Source organism: Pezoporus flaviventris, unplaced genomic scaffold (genome assembly GCF_033815535.1).
Source record: "Pezoporus flaviventris isolate CSIRO_AGI_PZ_B2104156 unplaced genomic scaffold, CSIRO_AGI_Pfla_v1 ptg000006l, whole genome shotgun sequence".
In the NCBI taxonomy this organism is placed as follows: Eukaryota; Metazoa; Chordata; class Aves; order Psittaciformes; family Psittacidae; genus Pezoporus; species Pezoporus flaviventris.
This window is the reverse complement of record NW_026892554.1, coordinates 17,141,553-17,158,881: the sequence shown is the minus strand read 5'-3', so window position 1 is coordinate 17,158,881 and position 17,329 is coordinate 17,141,553. Positions and strand designations below refer to the sequence as shown.

At 44.5% G+C, this 17,329-nt stretch overlaps 1 protein-coding gene across 3 annotated transcripts in view; it reads left to right on the top strand.

The window, feature by feature from the left end:
* Window positions 1-17,329, top strand: part of RORA (RAR related orphan receptor A) — a 343,624-nt gene that overhangs the window by 322,002 nt on the left and 4,293 nt on the right. For all 3 annotated transcript variants that reach the window (XM_061447164.1, XM_061447167.1, XM_061447165.1), the window contains 6 exons: window positions 1,496-1,581; window positions 9,484-9,625; window positions 11,249-11,644; window positions 14,411-14,532; window positions 15,688-15,820; window positions 16,588-16,695. In XM_061447164.1, the coding sequence (XP_061303148.1) occupies window positions 1,496-1,581; window positions 9,484-9,625; window positions 11,249-11,644; window positions 14,411-14,532; window positions 15,688-15,820; window positions 16,588-16,695 (987 nt within the window). The remainder of the gene's footprint in view (window positions 1-1,495; window positions 1,582-9,483; window positions 9,626-11,248; window positions 11,645-14,410; window positions 14,533-15,687; window positions 15,821-16,587; window positions 16,696-17,329) is intronic.

The window sequence follows — 17,329 nt, the reverse complement described above, 5'->3', positions numbered from 1 at the left end:
CTCCATTGTGTTTAATGGGTTAGCTGGAAGCAAAGTGAAATTAAAAGTTTTTGGAAGACTGCAAGAAAGATGCATTTCTGTCCTTTAAGCGTCCTAAGCACCTTTTGATTTCAGCCCATCCTCTTGTTGCTGGAGGGAGGGTGGGGGATTAAAGGTCAAGATTGCAAAGATCCTGATGATGGAAGCAGATGCACGTTGTGTCCTGCAATAGTGGACATGACTGTTTGAATACAGTGTTCAGAGTACAGCCCAAGTTTAAGCTAATGCATTGTAAGACAGAATGAAATGTCATTATATGTGTTGTCACCACCATAAACTGGAGCAATAAAAGCTGTCCGAAACAATCTTATGTCTTGTGAATGGAATTCAGCTCCTCGCAGAAGATTAACAGCACTTCTGATGGTTGTTAGAGCCACAGCAAGAGTTGTGTTTGTGCTCCAGTTCAGAATAAGCTGGTTCAGGAAATCTGCCATAGCCTGATCCTAATGCTCTTGTGGCAAAGGCTGGATTTTCTTGGGATTTTTTTGGTTATTGACCTGATGGGTACAGTCTGTGTTTGTGTGAGCATGTGCAAGCGCATGTACAATGTGGACTGCTGGTCTTTCATACTGCAAAGCACTGCCTCAGCCTGGTCCTATCCAGAAAGGCTTTCTAGCAAAGTGACTGCAGCTATATGATCCAAAAGTTGAAGAGGAATTCCTGAGCCTCCCAAGCAGCTTCTTAAATCCATGTATTCAAATGGGAGGGTGCTGTGATTTAGAGTTCGCCACACACTGAACTGAATTCAGTAGGTGCGTTTTATATGTCTGAAGTTCCATTTAAAAACTGGGGGGTTCGTAGCCTGTATCTCTCTGCCAGTGTCCAGCCTGCACCGACTCCCTTGGTTTCCTAAGCTGGCCAGAACACTGCTGTACTTCCCTTCCTTACCTGCTCGGTGGTGGCTAACACATAAACACATGCTGGCAATTCACTCCCAGGGCAGATAGGTGACTTCTGGATTTCTCAAGTAAAGCACGCTTCCTCTTTGCCCTGTCCCTTCTCTCTCGGCCTGGCCACTGGTGAGCAATGGATGGCATGATGGGCACCCCTCTGATGAAGGTGTGCTCACTGGCAGGCAGGGCAAACTCTAAAATTACCTTTTACAACCTCACATTAATGAGATTGGAAGAAACCTTTCTGGTGTTGTCTCAGCGCTTTGGCCAAACTCTGAACTCTCCTGTTCTTTTTGGCTTTGAAATGCTGATTCCAGTCTTCCTGTGGGTTCTTAAACACCTTCTCAAATGACCCATTTTAATAACCCAAAAGCCATTATATAACGAGCAGCCATAATTTAGCTCAAAGCTCTAGGGGACCCTTGCAGTTCAGCAATGAATAGTTAATGCAGTATAATGTTTAGCAGGTTATTAGTTTTCACTGTACAAATGCTGATCAGGGAATGCTTTTATAAGGTGTTTAAAAGAAAATGTAATTAACTGGATGCGTGCTTCTGTTGCAGCTCAAATTGAAATTATTCCATGCAAGATCTGTGGAGACAAATCATCAGGAATCCATTATGGTGTCATTACATGTGAAGGCTGCAAGGTAAGCTTCTAAAATAGGAAGTCTTAAAGCAGCATTTAGCCTTTTGATAGTGCTTGTTTTCCTTCCCTTTTTGTAAAGAGCAAGCGTTGCACTGCAGTTGGGTCGGTGGATTCCAGTTCAAAGAACATGGAATCAGTTGGGGATTCTGCAGGACTGGGTTTATTTGGGTTTGAAATATGGCATTGTGTGACACACGCAAACCCCACCCCAGATTTTGGGACAAGCCTTAAAGACCTTGCAGCTGTAGTGTGTGTGCTGTGAACTTTCTCTGTGGGTAAGCAGAAGAGGTACAGAAAGACTATCCGCTTCAAGCACACCACAAAAAATCTGTTCTGGGGATTCATTTGAGAGTTTGGGGCTTTCGAATTTCCCTCTCTGTTTTCTGCTTAGTGAATGGCTGAGAAGCTGTGCTGCCATACGTGAGAGCTCTCTGACTTCTCAGTTTTCCTTTGTCCTCTGCTACCGTTGTACATCCATTCTGGTTGGTATGGGGGATGTTGCACAGAACTGTTTGGTGCCTGTTCCTTGCAATGCAACTATTGCTGTGTAAAGTTTAGGCTTTAACTTTTTTTCCTCATTTGTACCTTCAGTAACTCCAGTGAACAAGGGTTACACTGAAAGCATTTATGTGTTGGTTAGTTTGTTTCTCACAAGCAAGAAATCATTTGGACAACACTAACTCTAGGCCAGAGCGCTGTGAAGCTAATCACTCCTTTCTATCACTGGTGCACAATTACAGTGCTAGCTTGAAGTGCCACAGTGTGCACAGCTGTGCTCTGGCTTCTGCTTTCCTCATGTGCACACATGTTGCAATTCCATGCTGATAGTTTTTCCTACTGCTAAGCTACATTAAAGGGGTGAAGAATTTGTGACAGTTTTCAGTCTGCTCTCCTGGTTTGCTCGATACTGCTAACCATCTTCAAACAGTAGCTTCCTTGCTTTCACATTATAGAGATTTCTTTTGTGGTTTTCCGAGGAAGATTTTTGTATTTCCATTCACACATAGTCTCATGGAAGTGTTGGTAAGAAGGAAGAGAAGAAACTAAAAATCTAAGCATGTTAGAATGATAACAGGGCAGCACCTTCTGCTCTTTGTAACTGCTGTTACTGTAGGAAATGTCAGAAATGACTAAAATGGGTTGATAATGAAGTGGTTACTTTTGACAGCTTTATGTGGTCAAGCAGCTTTTATCAGATTTCAGCTGTGAAGTGGCAGACATTGGCAGTGAGAATTCTGCTGTATGACCATCTTGTCAAAGAGTATCGAGTTATGTTCAACATCTGAGACCTCTTTAATCCTTAAGCAGGCTGGGGCCACTGTATCCCAGTGTACCTGAGCCTCGAGATCGGTGATGAACCATCCCTGTCAACAGACTGAGGTCAGCGCAGCGCTACTGCTCGCCTAGGCAAGGAACAGGCCTTTCTCAACATGGGTTGTTGCAGAACAGGAACGGGCTGCCAAAGGAAAGGAAAGTTGCCAGCTGAACTGTTTGTTGCTTCATCTTCATGCAGTTCCTTTGCTTTACCTTCTCCCAAGTCCTGCATGTGTGAGAAAAGCCCCTCTAAAATTCAGGAGGGGAGGCAGTGGAGCACACCATGCAGTTCTATTAGTAGGTAGCACTGAAGGTAAGAGACAGACATGTCCATCAAGTATCCCTCCATCAGGGACTGTGCTTTTCCTAGGAATAATGCAAGTGTGAGTTATTACAAGAGTCCTTTGTGTACGTCCAGCACTCAGAACATCAGACATGACCCTGACAGCAAGAAGTGTGTGTGCAGCTCCTTATGTTTCAAAACAGATTATTTTCATTATTGGCATTCTGTATAAGCTGCATTCTCTGGGAGCTCTGCGCAGCCCTCGGTCTGATGCTGAGAATTCCCCAGGGACAGGCAGCTGGTGGGGAGAAGTGGGAGGAGAGCCAGGTGGAAAGGAATGCTGAGCACACTGGAGCCACTTGAACCTTGGAAGCGGAGTGTGCGTGGGTAAGACAGACAGCAGCCCTGTGAATGAAGCTGGGCATTTTCTCCTTCTCTTGGAGTAGCAGAGTGACGTCTTCTAGCCATAAACTTTCAGGCAGGATTTGAAAGCCCGTGAATATCCACTTAGTTAACCAAGGTATTTCCCTTTCAGGAGGGAAATTGCTCTGAAGCTCACTCTTTAATGCCAGAGCCCAGATGACCTGTGAGTGGTGACAGCTAGGGCAGTGCTAGTGGGCACAAGTTGCAGGAGGAGTTTAAATGGTCATGACCGAGACAGCATTTAGAATGCCCTACTGTAGCTAATGGATTTTGTTTGTGCTACACTTTTCCACAGTAATGTCAACAAAGTCTCACCCAACAGAAATATTTTGGCTGGTGAAAAAGTTGGCATAGCTTGGCATCTGCCGAGGGAGCCAGGTGTGTATTGGTATGGGGTTTTTCCCAGCTTTCTGTGGCTATGATCTCTGCAGGTTTCAGCATGCTTACATTGCTCTTCATGTTACACTAAATCTTCCTTTGTAAAAAGCACTTTGCTGCGAAGACCTAGTTCCCAGTGCTCCAATTCCTGGAGCTGATGTTCTGCACCAGCAGACCATCGCAGAGAAGTCAGTGAGATTCTTGCACCGGTGCTACAAACCCATCTGTGTGTGTCAGATGACACGGTCGGGGCTTTAGCTCTCAAAAGTGAACAGATGTGTTGCTGCCCTCTCAAGCCAGGCTTGTCAAGAGTGATGTACAGGCAGCACCAGCAGCGCAAAGTGGGGTGTTTTCAGCTCTTACTATTTTCACTCTGGTTTGCTGTGAACTTTAATGTTACTTAATAGTAACATTAACTTAGGTGTTACTGTATAAATACCAGTGACCACAGGAAAAGTAATTTATTTAAAACCTAAAGGGTTGTTTTAGTTGCAGAGACCTACTTTGCAATCCTAATCTGTACCGTGTATGAAATCACAGGTTCTTGTCAAATTGCTGATCCTGTTGCTCTTCTACAGGGTTGTGACTCCTGCATTTTATACGGCTGAAAGTCTTCTGATCCATTTTCATTGTTAAATTGTTTCACGTAGCTAGAATTGAAGATCTGTTATGAAGCCAGTTACTGTTTTGTGAGAAGTGTTCATTTCCTACCCCACTCTGATGTTAACTGCCTGGTTTTATGAAGTTACTGGCTGTGCTTTGGACAAACATCATTGAATACTCCCAGCCCATCCAACTATTGAGCTGAATTTCAATCTGCCTTTAAGAAATAAAATGGAACACCCCCTCCGCTTCCCTCCATCCAGTGGAAAACAGGTTTTAGCCAGGCTCTGTTTTATACTCTGTCTGGGAGGGCTCCAGCGGCTTATTTATATAGACTAAATTTTAAAAGAGCAGGTTTTTTTTTCTCTCCAACCGCTGCTGATACCCTGTATACAACATACAAGGCAAGATGAGATTAATTACTCAGAAATACGGGTGAGGAATGACACAAAGACTGTGTCACAACTCAGAAGTTTATTCTGCTCCGTAAGTTTGGAAATAGTAATGTTGCAGCAGCATTATTAAAAAGACTCATATCTGTACAGAGCATTTCTTCAACCATTAGTTGTGGGAACCCAGTGACAATCTTTTGCTCTCTACCAGGGGTGGTGCTAAGAAAGGAGACTGCTTTGTACACAGCCATTGTTCTCATAGCTGAAAGCTGAATCCGGTTCAGCATTGTCAGAAAACTCCTGAACTCTCCAGAAGGACATAGCAAAGCATGTAGTTTGAAATCAGGATTTTGTTAATGAACTATGGGTTTTAGTGTGCAGGTGCTGCCAGTGCTGTCAGTTCATGCCCAACTAACCTACAGGCGCCTTAGTGTGCCCCCCTCTTTCCTTTCCTCCAACACTTGGTCTCAAAGCCATCCCTGCAGGGCACTGCTGGGCAAAGGTTTATAGATACCAGCTTTTCCCTCTTATCTCTTTTAAGACCAAAGATGGTCTTGTTCATTTTAACTACCAGGAATGCCTGTGTGTGTTACTTCAGAACAGTACCTGCTGTATCGTCACTTCCCACCTTGCATTACTTCTGGTCATTCGTTTCCTTTGTTCACTTTCTTCGCTGGCCAGCCTGCCATTACTGTAGTGTTGCAAGCATGCACCTGAATTCAGGCTTTGAAGTTCTTCTATTTTTGTTTTCCTAGCCAATTCTAAGCAAAACAAGTTAGAGATGAGCCCTGTTACAGCATGGGAAATCGGGAGCCCTGTGTAACCCAATGAACACAACCTCACTCCTGTCTTTAATGCATCTGTAAAATGGAACATTTTGTCTCTGTTTTCAGTGGCTCTGTAACTTTGTTGTCAAATACTTCATTGCCGAAGTTTTTAAACAGTGTTGTCTCAACACTCTCCTCCCTTTCCAACTGAACTGTGTGCTCGTTGTTTTAAAAGGGTTAAAAAGTTGATCTGCCTTTCATAGGACAGTGTATTTTTCTGGTGTTTCTTGATGGTTTGCTTTAGAAAACAGTAAAAGAATGATCCCCCCAACTAATTGTTAATTGCTGAGAATATTGCAAAACTTAATGATACGTGGAAGTCTTTAAGTATTAGCCATAAATCATGGGATTATGAAAAAGCCTTTGTTGTCATAGGCTTGCATAGAGTCATTCCAGAACGTCTGCCATTAGGATGCAGCGAGGCAGCTGTCAGCTGTTTTCTTGTAATTAACCAGCCAATGAGCAGCTAATTAAGACATATGTGTATACAGAAGTGGAAGTGGGTATGGTAATGAACTGTAGGAATCAATTCATTAAAGGGAAATTTGTCAAAAGACCAAACATGAGATCAGCATTTCAGCCTGTGCCACAGTGGAGACGGAGCCGGGGCTTTGCCGGCTGCGACTTTGGGAAGCACAGCGGGCTTTTCCCTGCTGCGGAGCACACAGACCTCTGCAATCCCGAGCACTGAGGTTACTGCAACTACGCAAAGACTGCAGAAGCTGCTATTTACATTTCAAAGTTCGTTTTTAACAAGTTGTTATTCGAACTGACTTGCAGATGAAAAGTTCTTGTGCCCTTTTTTCCCAAACTTGATTTCTTGGCAGCATCTGAAAACCCGTATATTGTGTTGTGTATAAATAGGAGGCTGAAACGCAGAGATGAAGCTATGGCTTGTAATCTGCTCTGCTCTTCTTCTGGCACCAGGCTAATACATCTACATAAAAAGGGAGACATGCAAAGCTCAATGGGGCCTCATCAGAATCAGCTGGATCTTTGTGCTGCCATCAGGAGGAGGCAGGGCTCCGCGCTCGCTGCCAGAGCCGTCGCTCAGAGCCGTGTCCCACGGTGGCTTCTGGAGTGGAGCAGCAGTTCTGTTCCTGTGCTGGATCCAGAGGGGTCTGCTCTGCCCATGGCCCATTAGGCAACTGCCTGCATGTAAAGTAATGGTTTTCAACATGCATGCCATGGAAAGCATGTGGCCTGGGCTGGTTTGCATAATGCTTGGATGTAGACACGTGTACCAGGCATGCATCCACCTCCTCCTTCCTGGTGGAAAAATTATAGCTAGCTCTGTGCCTCTGGCAAAAGCCAGGGAATAGAACAGATTGTGGCGTCTCTCCTTCTCCTAATGAAGGGGGAAAACCCAACTGAGGAAGAAACTCTTATTTACTTACAGAAGGCTCTTGTAATAGGGGCTTCCCCATGTCTTACAATGATAGGAGAGCCCAAACTTAGAAAACTCACAGGCAAATGACAATAATATAGAAGAACTTTGAGAGTGAAACACCCTCTGTTTAACTCCATTGGCAGTTCAGTCCCGAATCAGATATGGGTATGTCTGAGCTCTGGACAAGCTCAGTTTTGTTTCTGGAGTTTGAGGCAAGGGGGGATTTTTGCTTTAGCTTTTGCTGATGTTTTCAGCATGCCCAGATAACAGTGTAGGGTTTGGTTTTAAAAGCACTGTACTACATCTCCTGCTTGTAAAGTGCAAGTGCTTTGAAAGACCCCAGTTTCAGGCAGTCCTGCTCTATTGAAAATTTAGCCTCAATCTGTAACTTAGTAGATATATTGTACACTAAAATGTATTGAGCAGCTGTGTCTCTAGGGAAAATGTGGAAAAGCAAAAAGTCTGGTATTTTCCCCATTATACTCCTAAAAATAATCCTCAGCCTGAGAAGACCATTCTTAATGAAGGGAGATACGCCAGACTGGCAGTGCAGACTCAGTGTATGTCTCAGCTAAAGGAAAACGTATAGATCTTTGAGGTGATTGAGCCAGGTTCATTTTACACGTTGATTAAGTTGACTTTCTGGACCTCAGTGGTGGCAGGCTTTATACAGTTCATGTGTGAGCACGTCCTTCAGTGTTCGGGGAACTGAAATTATCAGGGGCTGACAGTGTGGAGGTGCAGAACCTTGGTCAGGACATCATGGGTCAGGTCGGTACCCACCACTGTTCTGCTGACAAATCCCACTGCACTTCGTGTGTACTTGCACTGGAGTGACAGGCTCCACTAAGGGTGCTGCCAGAGCTGGAAATTCAGCTGTCTGCTACCGAAGAGTTGGTTCCTCCAGGGGGATCAGTCATGGTGCTGGAATGGTAGAAATTTCCATGGTGTTTCAGGTTTTCACTCCATCAGAGCTCAGTAAGTGAAATACTTTCAGTCTCTCTATTGGCAGACATTAAAGAACAGTTGAAAGTTCAATCCTATAGAAACAAGAGACCAGAATAAATGGGTGAGAAATGATGCACAGGAAAACAGGATAAAAACCAGACATCTTCAGTTTCCTCATTTTTTATATATTCCATGTTTCCCCATTAAAGCTTTACTAAAAGGAGCATCATGGATGAAGACTGGTTCCTCCTCATACAATGGAGCAGGGGTCTTTAGCTCTGTGCACGGCCATGGTTCTGCCTGAGGGAGGTTTGCTGGGAAGTCTCTTCCTGTTGTTTTAGTTCACCGGTTCTTTGGACAGAGCGTACGTGTGCTGAGGGGCTCCAGGATGGGGCCTTTGAATGAAGGAACAACTGGGAAAAGTCCAGCTGTAATTACAAGATGCCCAGCATTTCTGAGGAGGTGTTTTCTGTGCAGCGCTGTTAATGAATCCATTATGTGGCAACATAAAACTAAAACACTGGGCTGGAATGACTCCGTTTCTGCAGCATCCTTGTGAAGCAGGTATTACGCACGCACCAGCTGCTGTTTGGGCAGTCTGTGGCTAAAACATGCCATGCACTTCAAAGCAAACAGCTGGCATCCTGCTTTCCAGCACACACGGTCCTGATGGAGAGACCCAAGTTGTGACTACTGCCAACCTTGCAGCACTCACTTTGCTGGGAGGGGGGTCTGCCCATTGCACTTGACTTAGAAAAAACATGTAAGATGTGTTTCAGCTTCCTCCCTCCTGGCAGATCTCAACCCTGTGCTGAGCTGAACAAAACCTCAAAACCACCAGCATCAAACTAATTAGGAAAAAAACACCTTTAAAGCTTTTTCTTTGTTGAAGGCCCCACTTGGCATCACACACTGTGCTAAACACAGACATCCTTGGGGGAGGCTGGACACCGAGGCCTGCCACTGACATCTCCAAAGAACAGGGCTCCTGAATCCTCCCTGTTTTGGAGATCTGTGCAGACCCAGGGAAGACAGGAAATCTGGGTCTCTGGGTAGTTTTAGCTCATTTGGAAAGGATCAGATGTGGGGTCTGTAAAACCAGTGGAAAAAAAAAGGTGTAATTCCTCTGTGTGTCACAACACTTCTTAAGGAGCTGTTTCCTACTGGTGACTGGGGTTGGTTTGCTTCTAGAAGAGAGGGGAAAAAAACAGCCAAACCCTCCATACCTTCCTCAGCTAACTGTAGTGCACTTGAACTTCCCTATCTGCTGGTGTGCTGCCTTTCCAAGTCTGTCTTTGCTCCATCACTTGGCAGCTTCTTGACTCGTGTTTTGCGATTGTTACAGGGCTTTTTCAGGAGGAGTCAGCAGAGCAATGCCACCTACTCCTGTCCCCGGCAGAAGAACTGTCTCATCGACCGGACCAGTCGAAACCGCTGCCAGCACTGTCGGCTACAGAAATGCCTTGCTGTGGGGATGTCTCGGGATGGTGAGCTCTGCTGACATGCACCTGAACTGCAAAAACCAAACAGCATTTAGCATTTGAGTGTGTGCTGCTAAAACAGCCTAGGATTTAAGGTTCATTGTGCATAGGGCTGATAGTTGAGATCATCAAGAGGGGTTTAGTTATTGTTACATATTCACATTAAATAGCTATGAATTAGGACACATATGAAGCTCTGGGGTTTACTCTTTCCTGCTCATCCGGTATAGTTTTCAGTTCAGAGCTTTGCCTCTGGTCACTTCTGGAAGATGCAGGTTTTAGTCTGATGCTAATGCTTTCTCTCTGGGTCCACTCCAATCTAAGTCCCACACCACAGCAGCAGGTAATGCTCTGGTTGCTGTATCAGCACAGATCAGAACTGCTTCACAAGACAGAAGTTTCAATGTGTGTGTAATGAATTATAGGGAGAAACACAACTTGAAAATAGCACTGTGTTTTTTCAGAAGTTCTGAAGAAAATGAGTTCCACTGCTGAGGATAATAAGCTCAAAATTAGACCCGGTGTAACAGGGAAAACCCACCTCTGTAAAATGGAAGCTTATGGAACTCAGCTAGAACTGGATTTGCGGCTGATACTTGCATGCCTCCCCCAGAGATGTACCAAAGCTGCCATCTCCTACCCAATTTGAAGATCTGACTCATTGTTTTCCACTGCTAGTGACAGCAATGCTGCATGTTCTGCCAACACATATGTGTTACTCTTATGTACAAGAGGCCTGATGAAGGAGAGTAACTTCTTGAATTACATTATCTGAAGTTTTTTATTGGGCATGAAACTAAGAACCTGGAGTGGTTGATCATGTAACAGCTGATCCCCACGACAGGTTTGCTTCCCTGTAGAAAAGCACAAGGTGGCTGTCACCTTCCTAAAAGAGGTTTCTACAGCTGATAGAGGCCCTAGAAATCACATACTATGTTCTTAGGAATTCCCTGGATGTGGCAAACCAGTTGCTTCTGGCTTACACTTCCTGTGGGTACTTTTCAAAATAGTAACAATTTTGTGGAGAGATACATACACACATACATATGTATAGTTTTAACAGTAATTCGCTGGGTAAACATTTTTGCTTGTCACTTTAAGCTGCACTGAAAGCAGGTTCGGTGGTCCTTCCTATGTGCTTTGGTTCTAGTATCAGTAAAGCTTGCTTTTGATACTCTCTGAGAGAGGCCCCACATGTTTAGACTTAACTCTAGGTTCATGTTGTAGGAGGAGTGTGCAGCTAGCAGCGGCTGGACAGTTCATCTCAAGCCTGCATATTCTATCTTGCTTCTGCTTTTCTAGGTAGGGTTTGAATGCTGAGGAGGTGCATCTGTCAACTTCGGCGGGTGTGTAAGAGAAAATCCTTCTGGTATAGAACTGGGAAGTTAATGGGTTCCTCTAAACCAGTGACTTCCAATGGGCCGTTTAAGTATCATGTTAGGATGGTCTTTTAATGAGTAGATCATGCAGCTACATTACCTGTAACTGCAGAAGTGGTTCTTAGGTCTGCCTATTCAGCTGATTTGCCTTTTATACTGCATCCTTCCATGTAGTATTTAAAGCTCCAAGACAATGAAAGTGCATTAGTGGGTTTGTAGCAATGTAACGTGTTGCGTGTCTGTGTTTCAGCTGTGAAGTTTGGTCGAATGTCAAAGAAGCAGAGGGACAGCCTGTATGCGGAGGTGCAGAAGCATCGAATGCAGCAGCAGCAGCGAGATCACCAGCAGCAACCAGGAGAGGCAGAACCACTAACACCAACATACAATATCACCACCAATGGGTTAACAGAGCTACATGATGACCTCAGTAATTACATTGATGGGCATACCCCTGAAGGTAGCAAAGCAGACTCTGCAGTTAGCAGCTTCTACTTAGACATACAGCCTTCTCCAGATCAGTCGGGTCTTGATATTAATGGAATCAAACCAGAACCAATATGTGACTACACACCAGCATCGGGCTTCTTCCCGTATTGTTCTTTTACAAATGGGGAGACCTCTCCAACTGTGTCCATGGCAGAATTAGGTAATGAGAGAGAAAAGCTTCCGTTGTAACTGTCTTAATAGTAACCCTTTGGATTGAAGTGACACATGTAGCCAGGCAGTAGTGAGAATGCTGCTTTGGTAGAGCTGTGGGCATGTGTGGGCATCCTCCTGTGATGGGCACAGTACCGTCACCCCCAAGACATGGTGAACACCTGATGGAACTGGACTAAAGATCCTGGGAGCTTGTGGCTGGTCAGCTCTAGAAGCGTTGGTTTTGGTGTCAGTCCTTGTAACAGAGCCCTTTGAATGCTGATTAGTGAGCCCATGATTAGTGCTGAGAAACGGAGCGTTCCTTTTGCTGCAGATTGGTTTTGAACATCTTATCCTCTCTTCCATTACCTCATACTCTTATTTTCTAACGAGAAGTCAGGAGGCTGATTTTCTTCTGCTCTCCACCTGTACCTGGGAAACACGAACCCAAAGCACCAGGGTGATTGGAGGCAGTTCTCCTGGCACTGGTCAAAAAGTATCCCCAGATGCTGAAGAATATCTTACCAAGTAGCAAGTTCCGGTGATTTCCCTTACACCAACCACATTAATGAGCACGTTTTACTGTCAGTTCTTCCCAGAGTGATATGCTAGGGCTGAATTCCACAATCACGGCTTGTCAATATCTGAGGCTCGAGTCAGAGCATGCTCTGTTAACTGGCTATAAGTAACCTGGAACAGGCCAGCACAGAAGTGGCTTTAAGATTCTGTTACTTAGCTAAGCAGTCAGGTGCTTAGAACTGATTTTGCTTGCTTAAGCAACCTTTTTGCTAATTATTCCATTATAAAAACCTAAAAATAGTTTGAAAATGAGGTGTTCCATGTTAAATGTATCTTTTTGCAAGCTTTTTTTTTAATTCGAGACAAACAGATGGTACAAACTTTTGCTTGTTTTAGTTTATGTTTGTTTGAGAAGTTTTGCAGAGAGGAAGGGTCAAGAAGGCTTATTACCTTTTAATGTCCTCACCTTCTGATGTCCTTTCCTCTTAATGTCCTTCTGTTCTCAGCAATATGATTTGTTGTGACAGACAAAATACTGTGTCTGGCTTGAGTTCAAATAACTTCAGTTACAGATAAGTAAAAATGGGAAGAAAACACGAGGATAAAGGCTACCAGCTTTGCCTCAGTCAGAGGGCTGTTAATGTTCTTGTGGGAGCCAGTGAAAGATCTACATTAAACCCACAGAAAAAAGAAAGGGCTTTTGCGTCCCAGGCCAGGTGCTGAGTTTGGAATGCTGGCCTGAAATGAGTGTGTCATGTTGCTTACGCAGTGCTTACATTTAGACCCTACAAAGCGTGATTTATGTGCCCAGCACTGACACTGCTGAACAGTATTTGGAGAATGTTTGTCTTCCAGACTAAGGTTTCAATTTAGAAAGGTGGGGCTGCTCAATGAAAGTGTTTATTAGGTGTGTGCTGAAACACAGAACTGAGGCTTGTGAGTAATATGGTAATATTTCACCTCCGTATCCCACAAGGGCACAGGGATAAAGCTGTCAGGTGCTGCTGGTGAGAGCAAATGTTTTAAGTACGCACTGGTAAGAAAAGAAACTTGCTCTGAAATACGTGAAAGCTGTGATGGCAACCAAAGTATAAACCACCTGATGCTCTGCCTTGCTGATGCTCAGGTAGCATGTATCATCTGAGTTTAGCTCAGCTGTATGTTAAAGACTTTTCAGGTTGTTTCTTACATCAAACTACTGATGCAGTAGGTGTGCACTAAGCAGGTCGACTGGTCCAGCAGTTCCACTTGTAGAGCTGGGTTTGGTTGTTACCAAACCAAATAAGTTTCACAGCAGACCCAGCTCCAGCCCCTCGGCATCATAACCATTCTTGTTCGTTTCAAGCCTGCAAAAGCACCAGCAGCAGCACTGTGGGAGACAAGTCACCAGGGCTCTAAACCAGAACACAGGTGTGAAAGTCAGGGTAGGCAAGAGAAAGACAAGGTAAAGGTGGAATTCAGATATCTAAATGCTGTTCACACCTGTAGCAGGGTTCCTAAAGGTTTAGGGAATCAAGTTTTATTAATGAATATGAATCTGCCTCATGGGTCTTTTAACCAACTGTAGCAGCAGAGAATGGTTTATTTGGAATTAAAATGTTGTATGGAAATCTTAAGTCACTCGCAGTCAGTACTCTAAAGCTAGAGAGAAGAACCCTTGAGTCTTCAGCATGGTGTTAGTGACCTTCTCTAATGGCGCATTTTCCAGCTGTGTTTTTAATGACGTGAGAGCAACAAAGAAACTTTTCCCTCCCTCCCTCCCTCCACGTGGCAGTGTCCTGCTTGCCACCAGCACACGGTGCTCACTTTCTGTGTGTGTTAGACAGCTCCCGTTGTAAGAGGCACAGACGGCTCTTCCAGCTGTGGTGCCTGGCTGGCAGCGCTGCGCCGTGCCCTGTGCGTGCTGCTGGGTGAGGGGGTGCTCGCGGGGTGCTCTCTGCCGGGTGGCTCCATCCCGGGTTGCTCCACGTGTGCGAAGCGCTCGGGAGCTGCCGCCTTGCCCCGCCGCGGGGTTCATTCATTCACAAAACCACCCGAATTCAACCCAAACCCGGGCCGTGCTCGGTGCGCGGCCGCGGAGCGCCCCCTAGCGGCCGGTGCGGCAGCAGCACCCGGCCCCGGCTCCCTCACCCGAAGCTCTGCCAGCGGCGGCACCTCGCCCCCTGCCCTCCTGCAGCGGGGGTCTGCGAGCGCGGCCCCGGCCCTGCGGTGCAGCTGGGCGCTGTTCACGCGTGTCCCTGTGTGCTCTTCCCTCTAGAACACCTTGCACAGAACATTTCCAAGTCGCACATGGAAACGTGCCAGTACTTGCGAGAGGAGCTGCAGCAGATAACATGGCAGACCTTCCTGCAGGAAGAGATCGAGAACTACCAGAACAAGGTACAGGAGCATGCCACACTATGGCATGGGGGCTTTTAAAGCATGGTATTTCCGTAACACACTGCAAAATTCACTTTTTCACTGCTTTCTATTTACTGTCAGGAATGTATTTGTGTTTTCAAACAAAATAATGTGCTAGCATCCAAAGCAGCAAGATGACTGAGATATCCTGTCCTTTGTGATCAGGACAGGTACAGGGAGAGCTGTGCTCCTAAAGTCTGCCCGTGACAAACAAGGGTTAGAAACCAGAGACAGATTTTCTATCCTAAACACCCCATTATAGTAATATTTTCACTGATAATCTCCTGGATCAACAGCAGCAACAGAAGCTGAAGCCACCAAGTTGTGTTATTTTACAGGGCTGACACTGACTTCGGGCAGGTTTCCAGCCTCCGAAGCCTGGCTGTGGTCCTGACCCCACTCCACCACTGTCACTGGGGCTGCAATTCTGTGCCGAGGCAGAGGGGGGGACACAATGTAAGATTTAATCCACCTTTGGATTTCAAACATGGCTTCCATCACAAACTCCTGCCAAGTGGCTACTTCTGGAAAGCTGTCCTATTAAAGCACACTGTTCCTTGAATCTCTTTGTCATTTCCACCAAAAAATATTTAACCTTTAAGAATATAATTTTTTTCCACTCGTAAGGTAATTTCATTCTGAATTATTGCCAGCACATGAAAAAATCACTACTTTCATGCTGTCTTCATGTTGTTAACAAGATGATTTTCAGATATGTGTATCGTTATGTATCCTTCGGAACATGAGCTAGTCAGACAGTTCACATTCAGTACAGACTACAGAAAGTTGACAGGAAGGATGTGATTATGCACTGCTGGTGTAAATTGGCATTCTCTTTTCATGCAGCAAATAGAATTCCCACTGAAATGGCAGGAATCATTCTACTTTGACATTTTTAGCTTATGAAATAAAAATACTCCAACCTGGATCTCTTCTGACATCCCTGAAGAAGTCTCACATGTTTGCACTGTTCGCTCATACACAGGAGGCTTTGGCTGGGAGGTTAATTCCCATTGTCCAACAAGCAGACTGTAGCCAGGAGTGCTGGAGAGAACTTGCTTGGTTTTACTTGATGCAGATGGGCTTTCCAAAGCTTGATTAGTAATTGTTCAATTTTTCTTTTCTCTCAAACAGCAAAGGGAGGTAATGTGGCAGTTATGCGCAGTCAAAATAACAGAAGCTATACAGTATGTAGTGGAATTTGCCAAACGCATTGATGGCTTTATGGAACTGTGTCAAAACGATCAAATTGTGCTTTTAAAAGCAGGTATGTGGGTCAGTTTGAAGGTCTGCTTCTATTAGTTTTGATTGAGGAAAGTGTTACCTGTATACAGGAATTGTATATGAATACTGTGTCCCTGCGCGTGGCAGGGGGTTGGAACTCTAGGTGATCTTTAAGGTCTCTTCCAGCACAAACCATTCTGTGATCCTATGATATCTACGTATGTTGTACAATGATCATTTAAAATAATACAAGGGAAGAACCTTATAAATTGTCTGTGTCCTTGTGGGAAGTAATCCACCTCCTTAGTTACTCTGGGTAGAATGAGTTCAAGTCTACATGTGACAGTTTCATTATGAACAAAAGGAGCAACGAGGGTGTTAAGATGGAAAAGTTGGAATCAAGTGTTTTATTTTGGCTTACTAAGAGTGAGTAACAGTGTTTCAAGGTAAAAATCCAGCCTGTTGTGGGCCGGATGCTGTAGAAGTAATGCAGTTTACAAATACTGGACAAAGTTGTCAAAGCTTCATCAGTATAAATCTGAGCCAGCTGCTTTGACTTCAGAGACTTCATTACTCAAATGGAAGTTATTTATTAGCGTTAACGAAGTGGCTTTAACAAAAACTTCCAGAGGGGTTTATGGGAATTCTTGTAATTCTACAAGCAAATCAAACTATGCCCTGCCCAGACACCTGCTGCCCCACTCGACTGATACTGAATGAGCACAGGGCATAGGAACGTTTTGAAGCCTCACTTGCTTTTCGCAGCAGGTCTCAACCTCACTAGTCAAACATACATTGTTTCTGTTTTAGGGTCTTTAGAGGTTGTGTTCATCAGAATGTGCCGTGCCTTTGACTCCCAGAACAACACAGTCTACTTTGATGGCAAGTATGCTAGCCCAGAGGTTTTCAAGTCCTTAGGTAAGGAACTGTCAAGTGTTGTATCTTAATAAAAACAGCATAAACATAATAAGGCAAGGGGAGAGATGCTTTTTGTTGCAACAGCAGTAAAGGACTGTTGGAGCTGTAATTCAACACTTAGATCAGGGTAGAGCAATTTGGATGCACTTGTTGACAACAGAAGCCCAGATTTCATAGCTAGAGAAACATTGTATAGATCGTGTTGGAAAAGGCAGCAGATTTTAAGCTAATTTTGGATATACTGATGTTAATGCTTTGGAGATACTGAGTGTTCTGTAACGTGCAAAGTCCAGTTATTTGCAGGTAAGATACTGTGAACATATATTTTTTTATTATTAAACTACAGTTCATAATTTGAAATTTCTGTATGTTTTTGCTAGTTTTAAAAGGCTGCAGTTCACTGGGTGTAGATTTAGGATGTAAGCCATTTTGGAGGGCAGTGAAAATATGGCAGCAGAGGATGCGGCATAATTACTGCAGTAATCTCTGCCTTTCTCAAACACTTTACAGTACAAGGTCAGAGTCAGGCAATACAGAGGACGCAGTATCACATGTGGGTTCCAGTGAAACAATTTCCATTTGTTAGCAACTACATCTAGACATTTAGGCTGGGTTGGGGCTGCAATGAGCAGAG